Raw genomic sequence first — 21,553 nt, forward strand, 5'->3', positions numbered from 1 at the left:
TACAACAGCTAGATTTAATTGGTTTTCCCTGGCACGTCTTCATCCGTTGATTTAACCTTATTAGCAACAGTGTCAAAATCGATGTATACCGAACGCTCACCGAGCAAATGGTATTTCTACTGCGGGGGAGGTTGGTATCCATACCCTCCGTACTGGTTTGGCGGAGGAGGTCCTTGAGGGCCAGGTGGCGGAGGCATGTGTCCTCCAGGAGGTCGAGACGGATACTGTGGATAACCTTGTCCAGTTGGTGGTGGTGGATAGCTCTGTGGCGGATACTGAGGATGTCCATAATGCTGCCCTCCCTGCGGAGGGTGCGGAGCGTAGACCTGCGGTTGTCCTCCAGGAGCCGGTGGAACATAAGTTTGAGTCGTAGCAGGATGAGACTGTGGAGGTCCATAACCAGCCGGAGGTTGAGGAGGTCCAGGAGGCGGAGGAGGACCCTGCGGAGGCCCAGCTGGGGGCTGAAAACCACTTGGAGCGGAACCGGATGATTGCTGTTGCTGTTGCTGGGACTGGGGAGTCTGAGACTGTTGTTGTGGCTGTTGAGGAGGCTGGTGAGGTGATTGGTGCGGTGGGGGTTGGTGGCCCGATTGATGAGAAGTTTGGTGCGGGGACTGATGGGGTTGATGCGGAGGCTGATGAGGAGATTGATGAGGAGGAGGGTGTGGAGGCTGATGAGATGACGGATGAGTCGACTGGTGGACAGCGTACCCAGAAGGTGTTGGTCCTGGAGGTGCATATGGTCCACCTTGAGTAGCCGGAGCTCCACTGCTGGGAGGGTAGGTCTGCGTAGAAGCTGAAGGAGTGCTAGTTGGCTGACCGCTCTGTGCATAAGTGTTCGCACCACTAGCTGAGGATGTACTGAACGGTGGCGACGTGGAAGTGGGACCATACTGCGTTGGACCTGTTCCGGGTCCAGGACCTGGACTAGGTTGGCTGCCGTAATTTGGTTGAGGACCAGCATTCTGTTGAGGCCCTGGTTGCGGAGGTTGCCCTGTACTGGACGTAGCTGGAGGCGCAGAGTAACTCTGCAGCGTGGCGTTGTTTGGATAACCCTGGGATGATGGCGGCGGATAATTGCCAGTCTGAGAAGTATTGTATGCATTTTGCGGTGGTGGCTGAGAAGGCGGTTGCTGATAAGACGGTTGTGGACTGGGGCTCCCGTACTGTCCAGGCTGCTGTTGCTGCCCACCGGAAGGGAAATTCTGCTGAGAGGCGTTAGGAGGAGGATAACCTTGCTGACTTGGTGGAGGTGGACCGTAACCAGCAGGAGGCTGAGCTGCCCCAGGTGGTGGATAACCACCCGGTTGAGGACCGTAACTGTTAACGGTTGTTGGAGGTCCGTAACCTGGTTGATTCGATGTTGGATATCCTTGTTGTTGGGATGCATTTGGCGGTCCATATTGATTAGGTTGCCCAGAAGCATAAGCAGTGGTCTGAGGGCCCTGATAATTTGCCCCTGGAGTTTGGCCAGCATAGGGAGTTGGGTAACCTTGTTGAGTGGGTTGCTGAGGATATCCCTGTGGACCTCCCCTGTATTGCTGCGGACCAGGAGCTGCGGTAGGACCTAAAGAACCATTACAGTTACCACGATATAAATTTTGAACTCGAAATTATCTGTAATTCAATATTTTAATAATTACGGTAACAAATTTATATAAACTCACGACTAATGGCTGGTCCTTGGCCAGGCATAACCGGTCCTCTGTAACCTCCTTGCATCGGCTGACCTTGATTAAAATTGGTCATGGGTAAACTTTGTTGCGCACTCGGTGGTATGTCCCCGCCGGGTCCTCCCGATACTGCAGGTCCAGTGGGCGGACCCTGAGGTCCCATCATCTGATGCTGGGGACCGTTTGGTATGGCTTGCGGTGGCTGTAGATGTACATACATGATTACTTAATGGATTTTGGTATCTTTATCATACCAAATGCTCAAAAATTAGATGATTCATCAAATTATGGAACTCTGGCATGTGTGCAATGCTTTCCACCATGTTTATAAAGAATGTTCAAATATAAGAATATCTTACCGGGAGCAAAGCTTGTATATTTTGATTTCCATCGGCAATAGTAGCCAAATATACTAAATTACGGTGCAAGACTTGCTGATACCTAGAAACAATGAATATTGCATTAAATATTCCACTAATTTCTACGATGCGACAAACTGATATAAAAAATATTACAGACAACGATTTACTCACTGAATACATTCTTGTGGTTTTCCTTTGTTCTGATATTCCTGAATTGTCTGTATCAGATGACTATTTTCATCCAGCATCTATTAAAAAATATTACTTAATTAAAATGTATAATAATGCTCAAAGAGTACGTCAACTTCCTTTAGTTCCAAGGCACCTCGGTATGTAGGTACAAATAAAAAACTAGATAATAACCAATACATTCTGTTTTAGAACTGATTACCTTCTGAATCTGAGCTGGAGTCGGTGGAGGTCTTCCACGTTGAGCAAATGTTACGGACATTATTGCGTTACTTCAATAAAGAATTATATATCGCTGGATAAACGACTTCTTCGGAAACCATCCGCAGGTCAAAGAAAAAATGTGGTAGATGCTCTTTCCTCACATCTCAGGAGATCATTTTAGGAGATTGCTCGATGCAACTGCGAGGTTATCCTTGTTCGTGGCTTTCGGAACTGTGCAAGAATTTCGAACGATAGTTTGGAAGATTCGTCAACAATATATTCGACAAAAGGACACAACAATTCTCCGAATATCAGCAAAGACGGTAGAATGGAACTTCGCTTCCACAATAATTCCGGTATATTCGATAATGCAGCTGAATGTGTGTGTACCCACAATAGGACTAAACGGATATCGTCATGGATTTATTAACAGATAGATGGAAGAAATTGCTCCACGGATGAAGCTCAAGACGTAAGAGGAAGGAAAGATGGCGGCCATCTTGCCTTGCTAGTGATCACGCTTTTTAAAGGGAAATAAAAATAATTTAAAGTACATACATACACAGTAATTTACTGTCGTTGGCGATTTTTATGTCCTTAAAAATCGTGTTCAACACAATTTAACGATCTTTATACCTTTTGGCACGCGTCTTATCATGCTTCAAAAAAGGCGCAGTACGCACACTTGTCGCCGTTCACGAATACAAGTTGTTTAGCGCAGCTAGACAAGATGGCCGCCGTCTCCTCGCCTGAAATTTCACTCACTGCTACTTTCTAGCTGTTCATTTTTCTTTTATCTACGATGCTAGACTCACCAATGACTTTCCAGAATATATCGGAAATAACCAATGGGATACGTGAATGTCTTCTGGTGGCCGAATTATCCAATCATTTCGCGGAGTTAAGTCGGAGAATTAAAATGACTTTCTGACAACGTGTACTTCGCTGTGTGTGCAATCGGAAAGCTAAATTTAAAGCTCCCGTAGTAGTTTCAATATGGTTTCAATGATTATTAGGTACTTTCGCGAGTTATGTCAAATTCCGAGTTAAAAAGACATGCTAAGCGTAGAATATGCTTTTCCCGTTAACAGTGAGTTAATGTGAGATGTTAGCGTGAAATACATTATTTCGTCAAACGAAAGTGCAAATAATTTAACGAAGGTAAATTGTTTACCTTCGCTTGTAGAGCAGCTTAAGCGAAAGGTAGATAGGTTATCAAAGGGAGATATCTTATTCGTCCAAATAGAAAGTTTATTTATATCGCTGCCATTTTTCCTGTTAATAAATATCGCTCAAGATGCAGTGCAAGATCGATGATCTGCCCGATGAAATTTTGGAGTACATATTAAGTTTGATACCACCGTACAAGGATCTTCGGAAATGTATGCTTGTCTCGAAAAGGTGGTGTCGTGCTACTAAAAGTATGTACTTCTCTTATTATTATTTCACAATCTAACAAATTGTTTTTGCATCGCTATGTTATATGCTCTCAAGCAATATTTACTCGCTACTCGATACTTTGTGTATTTTCTTTTATCAAGAAAAATGATTTTACAATGACATTTGACCGTATCGACAGATGTGATCGAGCATAACGAGACACACTTTCAAAAGGCTGTGGCATTTGGTTCTTTGTTTTGGAATGCATGGTCATCCGAAAACTGGATGCCTGTCATTGGCAAGCGACATTCGCATTCCGCTTGCATGTACGAAAATTCAATGTATGTGTTCGGTGGTTGTACCGCAAGTAGTACGACGTTCAATGACTTGTGGAGGCTAGATTTAGATACGCGAAGATGGGTTCGACCGATGACTATGGGAAGTTATCCATCCCCGAAAGCCTGCGCAACCATGTTATATTACAAGAAGAGTTTTATTCTATTCGGTGGCTGGTCACATCCTTCTCCATATCCTGTGCACCAGGTATTTTTATTGTTTGAAGTTTTGTATAAACATTTATACTGAAGAGCCTTTTCAAAATAAGTATCAAGCATATATGCAGTTGTCTCTGAAAAAATTTATTTACAATTCCGTATTAATCCTTGAAAATGGTTTCTCTTTAGCAATGGAGGTTATTTAACGAGCTACACGTCTATTCGATAGAGTCCAATAGATGGAACGCAATAGATGCATTCGAGAGTCCACCCCCAACGTCTGCTCACTCGGCAACTATACACAGAAACCTGATGGTCGTTTTTGGGGGCGTTTCCGATGGCTATATGTACTATTATTTATTCTGTACTTTATATACTTTGTATTTGTTATCGAGTCATAAATCTGTTTGTGTTGTGTCGAGGTAGCTCCAATGAAGTGTGGTGTTTAAATCTGGACACTTATTGCTGGCATAGACAAACAACGTCATATTTCCAACCTCAACCCCGATATGGCCAGTCTCAGATCGAGCTCGATGAAAATCATCTTCTCATATTGGGTAGGAAAAATGATAAAGTGTGAAATTCCCTTCCTAATATTCCTGGTTACATGGGAAATATTTTCAGGGGGTTGTACAGGACCTAACATTGCCATGAATGACGCATGGTTATTGACAATGGAAGGACCATCGTGGACATGGAGGAAAGTGAAAATGCAACATCCTGCATGGGCGCCTACTCGAATTTGGTGTCATCAAGCATGCAAAGTGAGTATAATCCTAACCTCTTCCTTTAGTTAACGGTTCACGATTACAATTCATCAGATATACTCATTGCATCCCATCGATCATGACTTACATGTCATCGAGTAACGCTGTGCTTCAATTACCTAGGTGGGAAATTATATCATTGTCCTAAGCAGGAATAAAAAGAAAATTCAGACAAACGAGATGAGCATTTCTTTAGCAAAGGTTGGTTGCCAGCTGCCGATGCCACCGCAGTTATCTAATCCCACAGCTCTTTACGAAAGGTACGTCACCCATGTGTCAAATTCTGCTACACATGATCGTCCCATAGTTGACGTTGCAACTATTTCCATCCTTTCCAGGCAAAGGAATATTCCACATATAGACAAAGACGAGAACGTAAACGGCAGACGTGGTTCCCTGCCAAGGTCGCCTTCGTCAAGAAGTTCCAGCTCTCCGATACCAAGTTCAACGATGGCAAGAACACTTGCTCTCCGCAGTCAGAATAATTTAAGCATGGCTGCATTTCGCGAGGAACCGTCTCGTACGAATCCTAACGCGAATAGACAGCGTCAGCTGGAATCTCTGCGAAGGATGGAGGAGAGAATCCACAGTCACAAGCCTCAATGGAAAGTTACCAAGAAGAGTTCGGACAACACATTGGCGATTTTTGTGCTGGATATAACAAACGTGTTAAGTGAGGAATGCTCTGCTTCCTGGGTTCCGTTGAAGAAGAATAACCAGTCAGGCCCCGATGAGAGGATACTTTATTCGCTGGTTCTTGGAAGAGGAGAACTGATAGTGTTCGGAGGGATCAGGAGGGAACAGACCACCATACAAGGACAGACCGACGTCGACGATTCGGAAGTGTACAACGAACTCCATTTTATAAATCCACCTAAATACGTTATATAGTAGAACGCATCGGTGGAATATTTTGCTAGCGACTGCTTCTACACAGTCTTCGCGGGATCGCAAAGTTCGTTTCGTTACCTTTTGTATATATACACAGGATTCACGGCCGTAGATCGACTATCCGTTTATCGAAAGTTAACGGGCACGTATTTTGCACGCGGTATAGTTTCTTCGAACGATTTAATTGGACTCTGGAGTAATCTCAAGTTTGACACAACTCGCTGTGATGCGCAATGAAAATAAGCGTCATAAGACTGTTAGTGTATTTACTCGCGCTAGTTCTGCCATAGGACTCCGTCGTGTTCAGTGATGAGTTTCACGCCGTATACATTGGCACCAAGCTGTGAATCGCTCTCACGATTTGACGTATACCGAGAGCATCGTGTTCTGTTTTTGCAATTTTTTTTTTATCAATCGAGCAGAACACGACACCACTTTTGATCACTAGATCCTTCGACAATTGTGACAAGTTGTGATAAAGCACTATAAATGATTATATAACTTCGGAAATTAATAATATTTAATATAAAAAGGCTAATAAAAGTGCATTTAGTCGTTTAAACATAGTTACGTTTATTCCGTAGAGTTACGATGGATTTACTTCATCCGATGCCAATCGTTTTTGTATTATTCTGAGTTATGTAAACCTGGTAGGCTGCGGTCTCTTATCGAGTGACCTTTACTCGTCTTCGTTCTCGTCGTTCTTCAAACTACCAAAAACTTTCGACGGTATAGCTTGCTTCTCGACTGGTATGTCTGAAACAAAGTGGCAATTCGCTTGTGATCTACACTTAATGTATCAATAAATTCGATATAGATCTTTCTCTAATTACCCTCCTCCATTTCTGCTTCGTTCTCGTCGTTGTCTTCATCCTCCTCGTCGTCGTCGTCCATATTAATATCGATATCGATCTCATCTGGATTCGCTACTTGTGGCTTCGCTTTGCCATCACCTTCCGTTACCCCACGAACAAATCTGATACTGTCCTTTGGTCCAGGTAGAGGATTAACTTCTGCAATAGATATTCACGTAAGTTTTCTGTATTTCTTTCTATATCGAAGGATCAAATTTCAAAATTAATGTGAAACTAACCTCCACCGGGTACTTTACTGTCCAACAAACGCATGGCATCGATGGGCTGCTCCGAAGAAGATGCGTTGTTTAACATTTGCGCAGACATCATATTCACTTGAGTATTATACATAGCCTGCACACTCCTCTTTATCCTTAACATTTCCCTCATGGTATCCTCGTTGCCATGCCTTACTTCAAACTCTTTCCAAATTTGCCAAAAATTCGATGTAACCTAGTTAAATTACAAATCATTAATCCAAGTGCATTGATTTAATTTTTAATTCGTAATGAATCAGGTTAGGTTAGGTTATCATACCCTTGGATCGCATATCTGACTGCAATGCGCATAAATTGCTCTTGCACGATCGACTTCTCCTAATTTCGTTTCCATCTCTGCAAACCGCAGACACATTTCCCTGGTGTTTTCTTCGTTCAAGACTTCTATAGCTTTTTCGTAGATCTGGCGCGTTTTTGGCACTCCATAAATATCGGCAGCCTTCTTAATATAAATGTTGAACATCTGCAAATAAAATTGTATCGATATTAACAGTACTGACATTTTTTCGCCGTATAGAAAAATATCAAACGATGATTACTTCAAATTTTTCTTCGGGCAGAACTGCACTCGTGGCTCTTTCGTAAACTGACATTGCGTGTCTAGCCAGACCGTGTTCTTCTTCCAGCTTTGCGTATAATAAATATAAAGCTGAAAAGAAATGAAAGATATAAGGAACCTAATCTCACTATCGAAGGAGATGTTCGCAACAAGTGATAGGTGGTTTGATACCTTTGGCATATTTGGATGGGCAGTGTTCAAGACACTGTTCGAATAAATCTCGAGTACGTTCCAATTTTGTCCCTCCGTAACGATGTAAAAATTTAGTGAGGTATGTATTCCAGATATCGTACACGTTGGGCCATTTGAACAAAGCGATTCCTTTCTCATATGCCTATGAACAGATTTACCAACAATTATATTCTGTCTCTTTGTAATTGACTTTACGCTACATATTTTACACTTGTATTTATAAGAACCAGTTGTTTCGACTCACCCGAAAGGCTTCCTCGAAGTAATTATTTTCTTCTAAGAACAGACCGTAATTGATGATTATCTGAGGCGTTGCAATTTTCAGGTCTATAATTTTGTCGTACACAGCTTTGCATGTCTGTTAAGAAAAGGACAGTTTTAGGCAAGAACTCTTATGTCAATGAAATAAATAGTTTTATCTAGAGAATACCTTAAATGTGCCGAAGCTTTCTTCCAAATCTGCATACATGGACCATACTTTCAAAGATTTATATAACCTCATCTGTACAGTTTCGGTCTCGTCATGGTATGCAACTTTTCTTGACGGCATAGCTGTCGCTTTGTGCATAAGCTTTAAAGCTTCCTTACAATTCCTGAAAAAAAGGCTTCTTTAGACACAAAGTTTGTTACAGAAATCCTGAATGTGATATCGACATAAAATATAGTTTTACCCATGACGGATTTCCATCTCCGCCCACTCACACCACACAGATGCGAGGTCGTCAACTTTTGTGTACGGAACATGAGTTGCTTTTTCAAAGACCACTCTAGCGTCAGATATTTGTCCATTCTCTTCGTAGAATTTAGCAAATGCAACCCATAATGTGTGCAATTTGCCAACCGCTAGCTGAGGCTGTACGGTTTGCACTGCTTCGGTGTAGGTATTAATTATCTGTAATAAATACAAGCTTTAAAAACAGTTTATCACTTTCTGCATCAAATAAAAAATTAAAATCAACGGTCTTACTTCGTGAGGTTGGCCTTCGTACAACATCACTCTTTTGTGCCATTCTTGTACATTGTGAGGATTTTGCCTCAAGAGGACTGAATTTAGTAGCAATAATCTTCGTTCCATGAGATGTTCAAAACGTGCTAAACGTAACTCCAGTTCAATGTCATCTGCGGAGATCACAATATTATATTAAATACGAACATATATTAAGTATAACATTTCTATGACATACCTTCTTCAGTTGGGTTAGGATTTTTTGCAGCCTCTTCCATTCGTTTGCTAAGGCTAAGTTCTTCAAACTGAGCGTAAGCGTCGAATACTTGAGTAAAGTCTCTAACGGTGGTAACGGTTTGAATGGCTTCTTCGTAAATGTCACGAGCCTACGTATAGAGAATTACAAATTGGTATCAGAGTACATAATTATTTGAACGCGAGAATAATAATTCCACGTACCCTTTCGAATAAGCCACTTCTGACATAATAATCAGCTAAAGAGTTCCACAGAGGACCCAACTGATCGGTATAACGTCTCAAACCTCCTCTGATGATGGCATCGACGTTAAGGGATTTTATTTTTGATGGATTCTTTGATATTAAGTCACATAATTCATTCCATAGTTGATGATTTGATTTACCATGCTTTGAAATAAAGTCATCTTGGTTGACTATGTGTGCTAGCTTCATAGCAGCTTCGTCTAATCTTCCCACAGAGATCAAATACTCTATATATTCCTCTGTATCTTCTGGAGCTAACTTAATTTTAAAACAGATTACAATTATGCAATTGAAAAAGTTGAACATTTTCGACACAGTAATAAAAATAGAAATAAGATTTGATACCTTTAGATATCTTCTGAACACCCTTACCGCAGTTTCATAAACGTTATGCTTTTTTAGAAAATCAATGTAGAGGGGCCAAATACGATGGTGTTGAGTAATTGGTAACGCTCTTAGGGACCGATCAAAAACCTGACGAGTACGAGTAATATAGCACTGATCTGTCATAAGGATGCAATAATCCATCCAGATTCGAGGCATTTTATGCATAAATACTAACGCTCTCTCGAATGCATTATTCACGTCTTCATAAAGAGGATCTGTTATACAACGTTTCTTCAACTGGTTCACTCTATGACGAAGGTAATTATACCACAGTTTATAGCTGAAAATAAATGTCAGCAGTAAATAGCAATTTCGAATTAATGCAAAATAGAACATTTGTTAACGACAAATGTGACATGTGGAACTCGTTCCTTACCTTCCAGGTAGTTCTTTCAATGCACGTTCATATACAATATTTAAATTACAACTTTTGGAACTCTTTAAGTGGTCTATGTATCGCTGCCAGTGTTTGACGGAGTAAGGATTCCTTAAAATCTCTTCCTCATAAGGTAAATCTTCTTCATTCTGGAATGTAAAAATGTGTAAACAAAATATTTATCTTGTAAAAGGCGTTAAAGTTTAAATACACAACTTAGAACGTACGAAAACGTAGGAGTTCCCTTCAGAATCTTTTCGTTCGAGCATTTTGCCATGAAACTTTTTACAATACGAGAGGAATTAGGAAACATCCGCAGACGTTTCAAACGTCGTTACGACATAACCTCGAACAACCTCGAACAACGCGTCGACGTTAAGCATAGAGGTTACATCCTGAAAGATGAGAAATTGCACAGTTCTATATTTTCTCTTTCAGGAGATTGCGCTATCTCTCGGTAAAAAATATTGTGGATTTACTTCGCCATTGAATTGGAGGTTAAAATGCAATTAGAAACCCGCCTTGACCAGGCGCTACGAGCGCTGCTAGTCATCTCTATATCTAGATAGATGTCTACCGTCCGATCTAACCTTACTTCTTACGAGGACGAACAAACAAATACGTCGTAGAGTTTAATGGGAGCGAACGTAAATTATCCTGTCTTAGGATCCTCTGTTCGAAAGAATATGTCCTCGCCAAGTGATACTCCAGGTCAGCGAGCATTGGAAGTGGCTAAAAGCAAAGATGTGGCGATCTTCAAGAAGCCAATAGGCGTTCCTCGTACGTCCAGTAAGTTTCGGCCAAAAATCCTGAGCGAGGACGCATATATCGAGAAAATGGGAGAAATCATTCAGAAGGACTTCTTCCCTTACTTGGAGAAACTTAAGGCACAAAATGAGTTCCTGGATGCTTTAGAGCAGAATGATGTTAAGCGAATGCGTCAGCTTTATGAGAAGTATAGCTCGGGTCGGCCAGTAACGGAGAGACCGGTCAGTCCTGCAACGTTTGAAACTCCTCTGCGTGATGATAAAACGATGAACGATGAGGATAAAACTATCGAAAGAGAAGCACAGGCACGTGTCAAGGCACCGAGTAAACGCGAGGAGCAGGCAAAGAATAGAATTGGACTAGATGCTTATTTGTATAACCATACCAGCGAAGATAATGCCAGTTTCGAAGAAATGATGGAAGAGGCACAGAAGCGACACAGATTGAAGTATGCATGGCTTTATGAAAATGAGGAAAAGTCTAAAGCTCTTATGATGAAAAAAGAAAATGACATGCTATTGCCAATAGAAGGAAAAGGAACCAGGCCTAGTCAGTTGGATAGCTGGAGTTATACAAATAAAAATTATATCATGTACATACCGGACGGAATCGAGCTGACGCCGGAAGAGAAAATACAACAAGCAAAAAGTAAACAGGAAATCGTTTACGACAATACAAGGTTGAGAAAAAATCCTTTCAACGAGCAACAGAATAAGGAAACTATTGATGAGCTAGCAAAGACTCAGTCGAAAGCTAACGATGGGAAAATTGGAGTTGACGGTAAAGAGGTAGTCAAGAGCAACACCCCGCAAGTGAATGGATTCAGTTTTGTAGCGACGCCTAGTCCAAGACCTGGAGAATGCGAAAGCCCTCTGATGACATGGGGAGAAATCGAGGGCACTCCGTTTAGATTGGATGGTGGAGATACTCCATTGCTCAGAACGAGCCAGGGACCCTCGTTTAAAATGGCAGAGCCACCAAAACGAGAGCAGCTTGCTTTACAATTGGCTGAAAAGGCCGGAGAGAGGCATAGAGACAGAAAAAATAAAGCGTTGGAAGCTGCACGAAGATCTCTAGCGACGTAAGTAGATTTTTCCCTCCTTTCTAAGACCTGCATTATCCAATAAATTTTCATTCTGACTATGAATTTCTAATCACCAAATTCTTCACTTCCAGACCGTCTCCACAGTCGCTGTCAGCTATCGATCGTCTGAGCACCATGTCACCAGCAGCGAGGAGACTGGCAACCCAGAGACTAAAAATATCCACCACCCCATCTCCCAGGAAAATTCTATCGAGAACTCCGTACATCGGTATCAAGACTCCGAGTACCCCCCGAACAAGAACACCAGGTTTTGGTGGAAAATCTCAGACCGTTAAATCTTTGAGTGGCAGCGGTCTACAGAACCAAGGTCCCGTCCTGACGGACAACCTGTTGAACCTTCCCCTGCAGAGGCAAAGGGCTTCGGACTTCTTCGACAAGTGAAACAAGTGGACAGTGGTTAATTCGATAAGCCTTACATCGCAGCCTGTACATATAGTTCCATTCCACCATTCTATTCTCCTCGCTCCAACCTATGCATTAGACCGAAGCTAGCATCAAAGGACCTCGAAGAGTGGGAATAAAGCCGACGCAGTGATAAGTATTTTTTGTAGATCTTTTCATTTATTCCTCGCAAGTGTCACAGACGCGTCTTAGGGTCCAGCGCTCTAAATTACGACTAGTTGCACACAAGAACCCCGTCCTTGCCCGTGGCGTCAACGTCCTCGGGGAACGAGGACCCTAGTGCTAGCAGGTAATCCTAACGGCGCGACTCAAGCGTCTTCAGGGTCTTCGGAGTCTCCTTCCGTCGTTCTTGTCATCGTCAACGTCTCGATTGCTTTTCAGTGCGAGCACCCGGGAGAACATCCGCAGGACAAGGGGTTGATTGAGAGAATTTCCTGTCCGTGGGTGGAGCAAGACCCCTTCTTTGGGGGCTTCAATCTGCTGAGGATCCCGCCGGACAGAGCGGAGGCCTCGCCGTCGTCGTCCTCGTCGCTATCTCCGCCGTCGGCCTCGCCACTTGGAGCACCATCGTCGCCACCGTCCGCAGGTTCGTCATCGCGAGGAAGCACGTTCCCAGGAATGTATCCTGGGACCGGAGGCCCTAGGGGTCCGCACGCCGAGGTGCGACCGTACCCTGGGAGTCCCAGAAGACCACCGAGGCCGAAGGGACCGGCACCACCGGGTCCACCGAGGCCGAAAGGACCGCTACCAGGTCCACCGAGGGCTATCACGCCACCCGGAAGAACTCCGGCTGGTAAACCTCCTGGAAGAATTCCACCAGGACCACCGAGACCACCAAGACCACCGATTGGAATCACTCCACCCGGAAGACCGCTGCCAGGACCCCCGAGGGGACCCAACGCTCCCGCGGGAATCACACCTCCAGGTCCTAGCAAAGACCCTAAAGACGTAGCCGGGATGCTGTTGATGAATGTGTTGCCACTAGGTCCTTCGGGCCCGTAGCCGAGGTCACTGGAAATATTAGTAATGGCGTTAGGTAATCCTTGTTAAAGAACTCATCCTGGATCCTGAAGAAGCAGATGGTAGTACACTAAACGCGCAGAATTTGCAGAATTTGCAGAAGAGCGAACCATCTTCTAGAAAACGCAGATGCCGAAGAGCTGGCACGAAGGTTTACCTGTAGCTGATAGCAGGCAGAGAGGGTGCCGAAAGACCGGCCAGAGCTTCGGCTTCCTCTTCGAGTTTCTGCTGCTCCATCGCCGCCTGCTCGGCCAGAGCCTCTTCCGCCACCGAGCAAGGTCCTTTTCCTGGAAGCCCCTTCAGCTCGACGATCGGTCGGTCGACCGCGAGGAGCTTCTCCTCGGGGATGTCTGGCTTCTTCTCCAGCACCCGGCCGTCCAGGGGCGTCTTTTGCTGGCCGTAGGCCAGCTTCTCTTCGGGTACCACCTTGGAAGTGCGTCTAGCCAGACCGAAGGCTAAAGACAAGGACACCGGGTCGGCCGGGACGTATCCCGTCGGCAGACCGTTGTAGATCTTCTCCTGGTCGTCGAAGGGAAGGCCTGCGGACAGAAAGCGTCAACTACTAAACGAACCTGGACAATGGCGTGGCTTTTACGTAGAGAAATCGCTGCCACGTTCTTCCAAGAGAAGAGTTAATGGACCATGGAGCTGTTTCTTCGGATATCGATTTGAAACTATGAAGACTATTGGAAATTTAAGATGTCGATTGCGAGGACTTACTGTCCGGAGCATCGAACGAGTTCAGGTCATCGAGAGGCCTCAAAGAAGCTAGGGCTGGCAGAGGAAGGAAGGGACCACCAGGCCCGAGAAGGGGACCATCGGGACCACCAAGGCCTCCAGGACCTCCAGGACCACCGGGACCACCGGGACCACCGGGACCAAAGGGTCCACCAGGGCCGAATGGACCACCAGGCCCGAACGGACCGCCAGGACCGAAGGGTCCTCCAGGTCCTCCCACTCCACCTGGTCCACCGGGTCCAAAGGGTCCTCCAGGTCCACCCAATCCCCCTGGTCCACCAGGTCCGAAGGGTCCTCCAGGTCCTCCAAGTCCACCCGGTCCACCGGGACCGAAGGGTCCTCCAGGTCCGAAAGGCTGGCCAGGTCCACCGAGTCCTCCAAGACCACCGAGCCCTCCAAGGGCTCCCAACCCTGCAGTTCCGCAGGTCAGACACCTTGGTTTCCCAGGATACGCCGGAGTCACCCTGGGATTTCCGGATTTGCCTCCAGGACCGCCTGACCCGCTTCCAGGGCCTCCTCCGTTGCACAGGTCACCCGCTGGCCCGCCGACCGGGCCGAATCTGGAGGTTTGAGTCGATTAAAATTAACTCTTAGGATCTGAATTCATTATTCAAGGGTAACGCAACCATCTTACTTCGGCAGAACTCTGGCGTTGGGACCGAGGGCGAGCACCTCCGCGGTGGAGAGTCCCCCGAGAAGTGGTACCGGTTTTGGCGGCAGATTGGAGCAGCCTCCGGAGCCGAAAGGTCCACCAGGACCGAATCCACCAGGTCCACCAGGACCGAATCCACCAGGTCCATATCCACCAGGTCCATATCCACCAGGTCCATATCCACCAGGTCCATATCCACCAGGTCCATATCCACCTGGCCCATAGCCACCCGGTCCGTACCCATCTGATCCGTATCCACCTGGCCCACCGAATCCACCCGGACCACCGTTAATGCCTGCCGCAGCGGACGCAGCGTTTGCTGCCGCCCTCGCTGCCGCCGCCTCGTTGATCACGTGGGGAGCTGCGAAATGCGCTGGTTTCACCACTTTCGGGGCCTTGATGACTATGTCCCCGTGCTTGGCACAGGGGTCCGTTCCCGCCCCGAGGCCTCCGCAGGTGCACTCGGGCTTCCCCTGGGCTGAAGAGACGGCGAGCGCCACCAGCAGCGCGGCGCTCAGGCAGGCCAGCCTAGAGGTCCTCATCTTGCTAAGACGCTGATCGGACGGCTTACTGGCCCTCTGTGACCTGACTTCCACTCCAACCTCCAGTTCTTATACCCCGAGCTCCCAAGCAACCTCACCTCTTCGTTGCAAACAATCCGAACCGACTTCCGCATCGATCGCCGGATTTGCGAAAGACGCCGCCATATCCGACGCGGAGACGGAAGCGTTCTACAACGAGGTTTCGCCAGGGTCTTGGATTGTTGTTGCTTCGACGATTCTTCGAGCCCCGGACGAGCTGTTGGTGTTTTCGTTCCGCCTTGGGGGCCCCCGGAAGTCGGCCCGCGCGATGCGCAAGACGCCGCCATCTTTGATTCGCTGCGACTCCAAGATGAAATCCCCGGTTTATTGAGTTTCCTTCTGTTGGGCCGTCGATTTCGATTGTGCCGTAGAATTAGGATCGTACTTTATATCTTCGAGGTCTATGATAAGTGTATGGATGAATAGATTCGAAATCCAGGAGATTTTAAGAAGTCGAAGGAGACTTCGACGCTCGGCGAAGAGAAGCGAGACGCGGTGGGATTCTTCGACGGTTCGTTTTGATATTCGTTAAGACTTGTTAAAGTATATAGGGATAAAGGTAATTTGTTAAGATATATCGACTGCAAAAACGGTTCCCACCCCGGCGGGTGAATTTTTATAAGAAAATGGCGTTCTGCTGCTACTTGTTGAAGGGTGGAAAATAGAAGGGGTCTATTGTTGTACAAGATATTTATAGATCGGTTTATTAACATTTATTCCCGATTACAGGTACACAATGTGCTGTGCCATCGTTTTCACATTGCGACACGATCGAACAAAGCGATTGAGGCTTCGATGCGAGTATTATGTAAGACTGATATATTAATTAGCGTTTATTTCGTACTTTTGACACCTATAACGAAAGGTAATATAATCCACTCGACTTTCAGAAGCTCTGCGTTGCTTTTTACGTATACACAGTATACACGGTATATGTAGGAATTTGACGTAAATAAATAACGCTCTGCCTTTCAAACTCAGAATTTAAATTCGAGTTTCGTCTTCGCGGGGCAGCGTCGGTCGGTCCTCTGCAAGGCGTTGACTTCCGGCCTAGAAGAGTCCTCCGATTTCGGGAACACGTTCACCACGAGTTCCACATTGGTGATGATGTCCCCGACACGCACTTTCGCCCCTTTGTACCTGACGTTTCCATTCATTATACCCAGACGCACGCAATGAGTCTCCTGCAATGAATAATGACAAATATCTCTTACATGGATTAATATAAAATTCTTTCCAACTCGGTAAGAAGGAAATGTTAATTTTTATTCCCGAAACGTACATTGTTGCGGGTAAGATCATAAATTGTTGCGAGGGCTTAATTTTAATCGGGGTCATTTTTTAGGGAGGAGAGAAAATCGACGCACCTGAGCGACGAGCAGCAAAATCGCCAGCAAGACCGGCTTCATGACTCGTGTATAGAAAATCTCGTCCTGGAGTAACGAGGAGATATTTCCCTCTCGACAAGGATCAAATGTTAATTCCGCAGTCGCCGGGGTTTGCGGAAGTCCCGGCGAAAACATTGCGCCTTCGTTTACATTCGCGTACCTTATTCTATAAATATTCGCGATTTCATTGCTGCGACCTACGAGATCTGCAATTCTCGCGCCTCTTCGCGATTCATTTCTGCGACCGAGTTTCGAGAGCCCTGCATAATATTGCAACGAACAATGCTGAAGGAATGCTCTCCGTTCTCCTTCCGGCTGGGCGTATGATGGAATGTTTAAACAACCTCGAGGCCGAGTTGCCGAAACATTGCAAAACGCTTTGCCGATCCGGAAACGAGACGGAAGTGGAGCTCGAGACCGCGTCGAGTCGACTTCAATGCGCGGAGAAGAAAGAACGGGAAAGTGAAAAAGGAAATGGCATCGAAATGCTCCCTCGTTCTTACTGTAATCCTGTGCGTGTCCTACAGAGTGAGTCTTTTCATCTTAATTTAATTTGTAAATTGATCTCAGAAATGTAGATTATCTTAAGGGGGGGTGGGGGCGAAAGTTTACGGAGGGGTAATTCATTTATGAAATTTTTCTCCGATCTGGGTGTACCGAATCGTTTCAAACTTTAAAACATTAATGCGGAGGCTGTAAGGAAGGTCCCATGAAATTTCAATATTTTGTAACAAATTTTCAAAATGGCTGTACATTTTTGGCTTGAAATGGCCAGTACTGAAATGGCATCGAAATGCTCCCTCGTTCTTACTGTAATCCTGTGCGTGTCCTACAGAGTGAGTCTTTTCATCTTAATTTAATTTGTAAATTGATCTCAGAAATCTAGATTATCTTAAGGGGGAGTGGGGGCGAAAGTTTACGGAGGGGTAATTCGTTTATGAAATTTTCCTCCGAATTGGGTGTACCGAATCGTTTTAAACTTTAAAACATTAATGCGGAGGCTGTAAGGAAGGTCCCATGAAATTTCAATATTTTGTAACAAATTTTCAAAATGGCTGTACACTTTTTAAACATATTCTATGAGTGGTGAAACCTTTCCGAGGGACTCTTTATTCACGTTGTAAAGTTTGAAACGATTCGGTACACCCAGTTCTGAGAGGAGTCATAATCGAGACCTTTGCCGCCACTTTTGCATCGCCTTAAGAGAGAACCGTGATAAAAATTGCGAGATTAGGAGGTTTTTTTTTTTATTTCAGGCGACGAGTGCACCCAGCGTCTCCTTCACGTCGCAGGCCAAGGCTCAAGAGGAGGAATACAGTCCTGGGATTTTCAGCAACATGGCCAGCAAGGCGATGGGAGCTTTCCTGAAAGCAGCGTCTTATATCTGGAAATGGCTGCCATCGCTTCCAGAAAGCTTAAGGCCTCCACCCCCTACTTTCCGATTCGTCGATTCGAAGAGCGATTGCGTTCGCGACATCGAGGTCTCCCTCGAGGACTTTCAATGATCTCTGAACTCGCTTTAGCTTGCCAGTAATTAGAAATAATAATTAGAAATTAATCTTACCGATGTACAAGAAGCGGCCGGTAAACCACTCAGGCACACCTACCGTAAAGATGGCGCAAAGCTGTCCTTTCCGAGGAATCTTTTCCTCACGAAGAGATATCTAAAAAGATGTCTGGGCACGCGTGCGTAGTATAGTAGATTACTCGTTAATTAAAATTACACCTTGTATTTGTACAAATGACATAAATTATATTCTCAATACATGGTCTGGGAGATTGTCAGCGCGCGAATGTAAAGGGACGAGGGTAAGCGTTAAGCTCTAGAGAAAATACGCCGAGGGGGTCGTTCGGTTGAAGTTAATCTTAGTTTTACAAATCTTAGATTTTAATTGCCGGCTCGCACTGTCGATACCGTACTCGCAGCTGCCTCTTGCAGCTGCTTGTTCAGGTTTTGCGTGGCCTGGACGGCGATGTCGACGGCTTGCTTCGTGAACTTGGCGATGTCTTCCTGCACCTTCTCGGAGTTCTGGGAGACGGTGGTGGCTGCCTTCTGGGACTCCTTCACGAGGGTCTGCACGCCTTCCTGGAACTTGGCCTGCAGCTGGGTCACCTGTTCCTGAGCTTCAGGGATCTGGGCGTTGATGTCGTCGATCGCCTTCGTCAGCCTGGTCTTCACGCCCGTCCACAAGTTCTCCAGCTCCGGACTCTTCGCCTTCACCTGGAAATTAAAAATTAATATAAAAGTTAGAAACTCAACTAAATACTAAACTCAATCGTCGGCTTTCAGGTACTCAGAGATAACGCGGACGAAGAAAAACGAGGAGATCGTCCCTGGTACACTTTGCGAGCACGAAAGGAGGACGAAGACGACCGAAGGTCGTCGACGAAGAGGTCAGGAATGCATCGAAAAAACGCACTACAAGGAATCAGGTCATTCGACACTAAATTCTCCTGGGAGATTTCAGATCGAAGTTTATTAACACGAGTCGAATAATTATCCGGGAGTCTTCAGGTACGGAAAAAGTGATACTAAAAATATCTAGCGATTAAAAGAAATATTTTGTTAATTCCAGTTTAATCGACTCAATAAATTATTCTTTGAATTAACAAATTATTTCTTGGATACCGTTCAAAGGAATGTTTCTTTGCTTCGATAGATTTTTTTCTCTCAGTGTAATTACTCTCTTTACGTCGCTCTTCTAGGTCTCTTTTGGAACTCACCTCTTCGGAGACCCGGTTGATGTAGGTCTGCACATTGTTGACGAGGGCGGTGCTCTGGTTCTTGATGGTGTTGACGACGGTCTCCTGATCGGGGAGGTTGATCTGCTCCTGGATCTGCTTCCCAAGGGCGTTGATGTTCTCCTGTGCCTGGGTGATGAGGTCAGCGAGGGCATTCGGCGTTGGAGTCGGGGTCGCCGCCGTCGCAGGGGAGTCCCTCGACCTGCGGGCGGTCGCGCCGGCCACCACGAGCATCGTCACCAAAGCCACTTTTAACAAACTCATGTTTTTCTTTTATAGGGACTCTCCTAGACTCTCTGAGAACTGATGCGACCAACGCGGAGCTACCCTCTTATATAGCGGAGCCTTATCGGGGGAGCTGGGCAAAGTGCCGATTATCGCGCCGCGGTGACAACGACTCGCTCCTCCGGCAGCTTTCTTCGACCAGTTGCAACATTTCCCTGGTTAAACCATTACCTGAGTATAATACAAGCTAACCGTTACATTTTTCACGCCTTTTCCGGCTCACCTCGGGCATTTTTCATAGTTTTTCATGATATTTTAGGGGGACGCCGCAAGCATCCAAGATGGCGGACGCTTTCCTCTCGACAACGGATTAGTCGCCTAATCCTGCATCTGTAATCATTAACCTGCGTTTTCGAGTCATCGGAGACTGTCAAAACTGCGAATATTGATAAGGCATTATTTGTCCATTATCAAGTAATTGACAATTAGAGAGGGGCTGACGACATCGCGCTCGGTTGTTGCAATTCGCCCCTTGGAGTCCATTTTTCGAGGCCGTGTATTTATTGTCGTGTTATTCAGAGGAAAGTTTGTAGTTCCGACAAACAATCAATTGTATCTCTAGTAATTAGTCATGGATTGTGTACAGGGGGCAACGAGACGGCGATTATCTGAGTTGATGATGACGTCTCGCTCTTGAATTTTGATCCTGAGTTATTTGTCCCGTCAACTTTTCTCCCTAGATATTTGTCATTAATCTCCAATTAGGAAATTGCATTTCGATGTGGATTTCTTCTCTTTTTCCAAACCATTTCGAAATCGCGCGTGAAGTGCACCTCTTCCAGAAGAGTCGCACTTTATCGACCTTGAGAGGGATTTCTCGATTTCGAAGGTCTCTGGGAAGGTTTTTTTCTCACAAAGCCGTTATTGTTGAACCATTTACTACGTAATTACAAGTATTATGCGAATTTGCCTCGGGGAAGTTCGGAATTCTCTTTTACAGACGCGCCTTTATTGCCGTCAATGTTGCAATGCGTATATAGCGCACGGAATGACGCATCGCGAGGACAAGGTAAAAGGAATTGGAAATAGAGCACTTCCCTGTACACGTAATCGGAAATCACCTCGGACAAAAGTTGTAGCCTAGATTGTGAGGAACATCTTTCATGGGGAACATTTTTTTTCTACCATGCGCGGTTAATCCAAAAAATCTGAATTTTCCATGGGAGATCGGCTATGTTACTTTCCAACGGTGCAATAACTCTGGGCGCTATCTTCTCGACCAATTCGGATTTTCGATGTCGTAAGCGTGTATAAATCGAGTCAACACACATGTGCATTTAATAGTTATCAATCCAACTTAGGATGTAACCTCTGGCACCCGTGGTCATCCTTTGATCCATGTCTCTCCGTTATCGTTATCACAGGGCTCTGCGCCCGCTGATACTTCACCTCGGTTCGGAGAATACCGCAGGATAACCTTGGGACTCGACGTTCCAAAAAAAGAAAAGAACCGGATAAAGCTTCTAGTCCGAGGAAAAATCCTGAAATAGCGTCAAAAATGTATATTATGTTATTTTAGGGAAGAAGGAGGCGCTCGAGGGTGGTTTTACATTTTTAGTTTATTTATTCGATCGGCCAGCTGCTACGTGTCATGGTCACTGTCAATTCTACTTGTTTAAGGATTTATTCTAGCATAAGTGGCAATGGTGGAGGTCCTATTTGTCATCAGGGATCAGTTTCTTGGCCTCGTTGATGGCCGCGTGGGAGGCGTTCTTGATGATCTCGGTGCCGTTCTTGTACAGCTCCTTCATCTTCTCGCTGTTGAAAATCTCTTCAAATCCTTTCTGGATATTCTCTAAAGTCCTTTCCCACTCATGGT

At 45.3% G+C, this 21,553-nt stretch overlaps 7 protein-coding genes across 10 annotated transcripts; 3 read left to right on the top strand and 4 right to left on the bottom strand.

Moving 5' to 3' along the window:
* Positions 1 to 12: 12 nt before the first annotated feature.
* Positions 13 to 3,066, bottom strand: LOC105698543 (proline-rich protein 2). 3 transcript variants are annotated; one of them, XM_012422875.2, is made up of 6 exons: positions 2,991 to 3,066; positions 2,427 to 2,659; positions 2,207 to 2,283; positions 2,033 to 2,114; positions 1,668 to 1,875; positions 13 to 1,567 (listed from the first exon to the last, which is right to left on the bottom strand). In XM_012422875.2, exons 2-6 carry the CDS (start codon positions 2,484 to 2,486, stop codon positions 117 to 119), a joined length of 1,878 nt encoding a protein of 625 aa, XP_012278298.1. In that variant the 5' UTR covers positions 2,487 to 2,659; positions 2,991 to 3,066; the 3' UTR covers positions 13 to 116. The 3 variants fall into 3 exon arrangements, with proteins under 3 accessions (XP_012278298.1, XP_012278299.1, XP_012278297.1); XM_012422876.2 differs by lacking the exon at positions 2,991 to 3,066 and having other exon boundaries at positions 13 to 471; positions 712 to 1,567; positions 2,427 to 2,880; XM_012422874.2 differs by lacking the exon at positions 2,991 to 3,066 and having other exon boundaries at positions 2,427 to 2,878.
* Positions 3,067 to 3,364: 298 nt separating this feature from the next.
* On the top strand, positions 3,365 to 6,319 carry LOC105698559 (F-box only protein 42). 2 transcript variants are annotated; one of them, XM_012422902.1, is made up of 8 exons: positions 3,365 to 3,631; positions 3,726 to 3,849; positions 4,008 to 4,351; positions 4,492 to 4,649; positions 4,729 to 4,859; positions 4,927 to 5,066; positions 5,193 to 5,329; positions 5,408 to 6,319. In XM_012422902.1, exons 2-8 carry the CDS (start codon positions 3,726 to 3,728, stop codon positions 5,958 to 5,960), a joined length of 1,587 nt encoding a protein of 528 aa, XP_012278325.1. In that variant the 5' UTR covers positions 3,365 to 3,631; the 3' UTR covers positions 5,961 to 6,319. The 2 variants fall into 2 exon arrangements, with proteins under 2 accessions (XP_012278325.1, XP_012278324.1); XM_012422901.1 differs by having other exon boundaries at positions 3,365 to 3,849.
* Positions 6,320 to 6,513: 194 nt separating this feature from the next.
* LOC105698558 (pre-mRNA-splicing factor SYF1) lies at positions 6,514 to 10,414 on the bottom strand. Its single transcript, XM_012422900.1, has 15 exons — positions 10,281 to 10,414; positions 10,054 to 10,202; positions 9,636 to 9,957; positions 9,249 to 9,548; positions 9,028 to 9,175; positions 8,811 to 8,962; positions 8,515 to 8,735; positions 8,274 to 8,436; positions 8,088 to 8,201; positions 7,823 to 7,985; positions 7,632 to 7,741; positions 7,352 to 7,555; positions 7,054 to 7,267; positions 6,794 to 6,973; positions 6,514 to 6,716 (listed from the first exon to the last, which is right to left on the bottom strand). Exons 1-15 carry the CDS (start codon positions 10,320 to 10,322, stop codon positions 6,640 to 6,642), a joined length of 2,559 nt encoding a protein of 852 aa, XP_012278323.1. The 5' UTR covers positions 10,323 to 10,414; the 3' UTR covers positions 6,514 to 6,639.
* A 223-nt stretch (positions 10,415 to 10,637) lies between these two features.
* Positions 10,638 to 12,467, top strand: LOC105698519 (protein DGCR14 homolog). The gene is made up of 2 exons (XM_012422833.1): positions 10,638 to 11,902; positions 11,998 to 12,467. Exons 1-2 carry the CDS (start codon positions 10,689 to 10,691, stop codon positions 12,305 to 12,307), a joined length of 1,524 nt encoding a protein of 507 aa, XP_012278256.1. The 5' UTR covers positions 10,638 to 10,688; the 3' UTR covers positions 12,308 to 12,467.
* On the bottom strand, positions 12,468 to 15,313 carry LOC105698518 (spidroin-2). The gene is made up of 4 exons (XM_012422832.1): positions 14,721 to 15,313; positions 14,069 to 14,646; positions 13,506 to 13,887; positions 12,468 to 13,339 (listed from the first exon to the last, which is right to left on the bottom strand). Exons 1-4 carry the CDS (start codon positions 15,278 to 15,280, stop codon positions 12,706 to 12,708), a joined length of 2,154 nt encoding a protein of 717 aa, XP_012278255.1. The 5' UTR covers positions 15,281 to 15,313; the 3' UTR covers positions 12,468 to 12,705.
* Positions 15,314 to 17,104: 1,791 nt separating this feature from the next.
* On the top strand, positions 17,105 to 18,368 carry LOC105698523. Its single transcript, XM_012422838.2, has 2 exons — positions 17,105 to 17,235; positions 17,964 to 18,368. Exons 1-2 carry the CDS (start codon positions 17,182 to 17,184, stop codon positions 18,210 to 18,212), a joined length of 303 nt encoding a protein of 100 aa, XP_012278261.1. The 5' UTR covers positions 17,105 to 17,181; the 3' UTR covers positions 18,213 to 18,368.
* A 53-nt stretch (positions 18,369 to 18,421) lies between these two features.
* On the bottom strand, positions 18,422 to 19,765 carry LOC105698521. The gene is made up of 2 exons (XM_012422835.2): positions 19,432 to 19,765; positions 18,422 to 18,928 (listed from the first exon to the last, which is right to left on the bottom strand). The coding sequence occupies exons 1-2, from the start codon at positions 19,711 to 19,713 to the stop codon at positions 18,596 to 18,598; spliced, it is 615 nt and encodes a 204-aa protein (XP_012278258.1). The 5' UTR covers positions 19,714 to 19,765; the 3' UTR covers positions 18,422 to 18,595.
* Between the last annotated feature and the right edge of the window lie 1,788 nt (positions 19,766 to 21,553).

The sequence above is a fragment of the Orussus abietinus genome, unplaced genomic scaffold (assembly GCF_000612105.2).
Source record: "Orussus abietinus isolate OABI.00-Male unplaced genomic scaffold, Oabi_2.0 scaffold58, whole genome shotgun sequence".
Lineage (NCBI taxonomy): Eukaryota > Metazoa > Arthropoda > Insecta > Hymenoptera > Orussidae > Orussus > Orussus abietinus.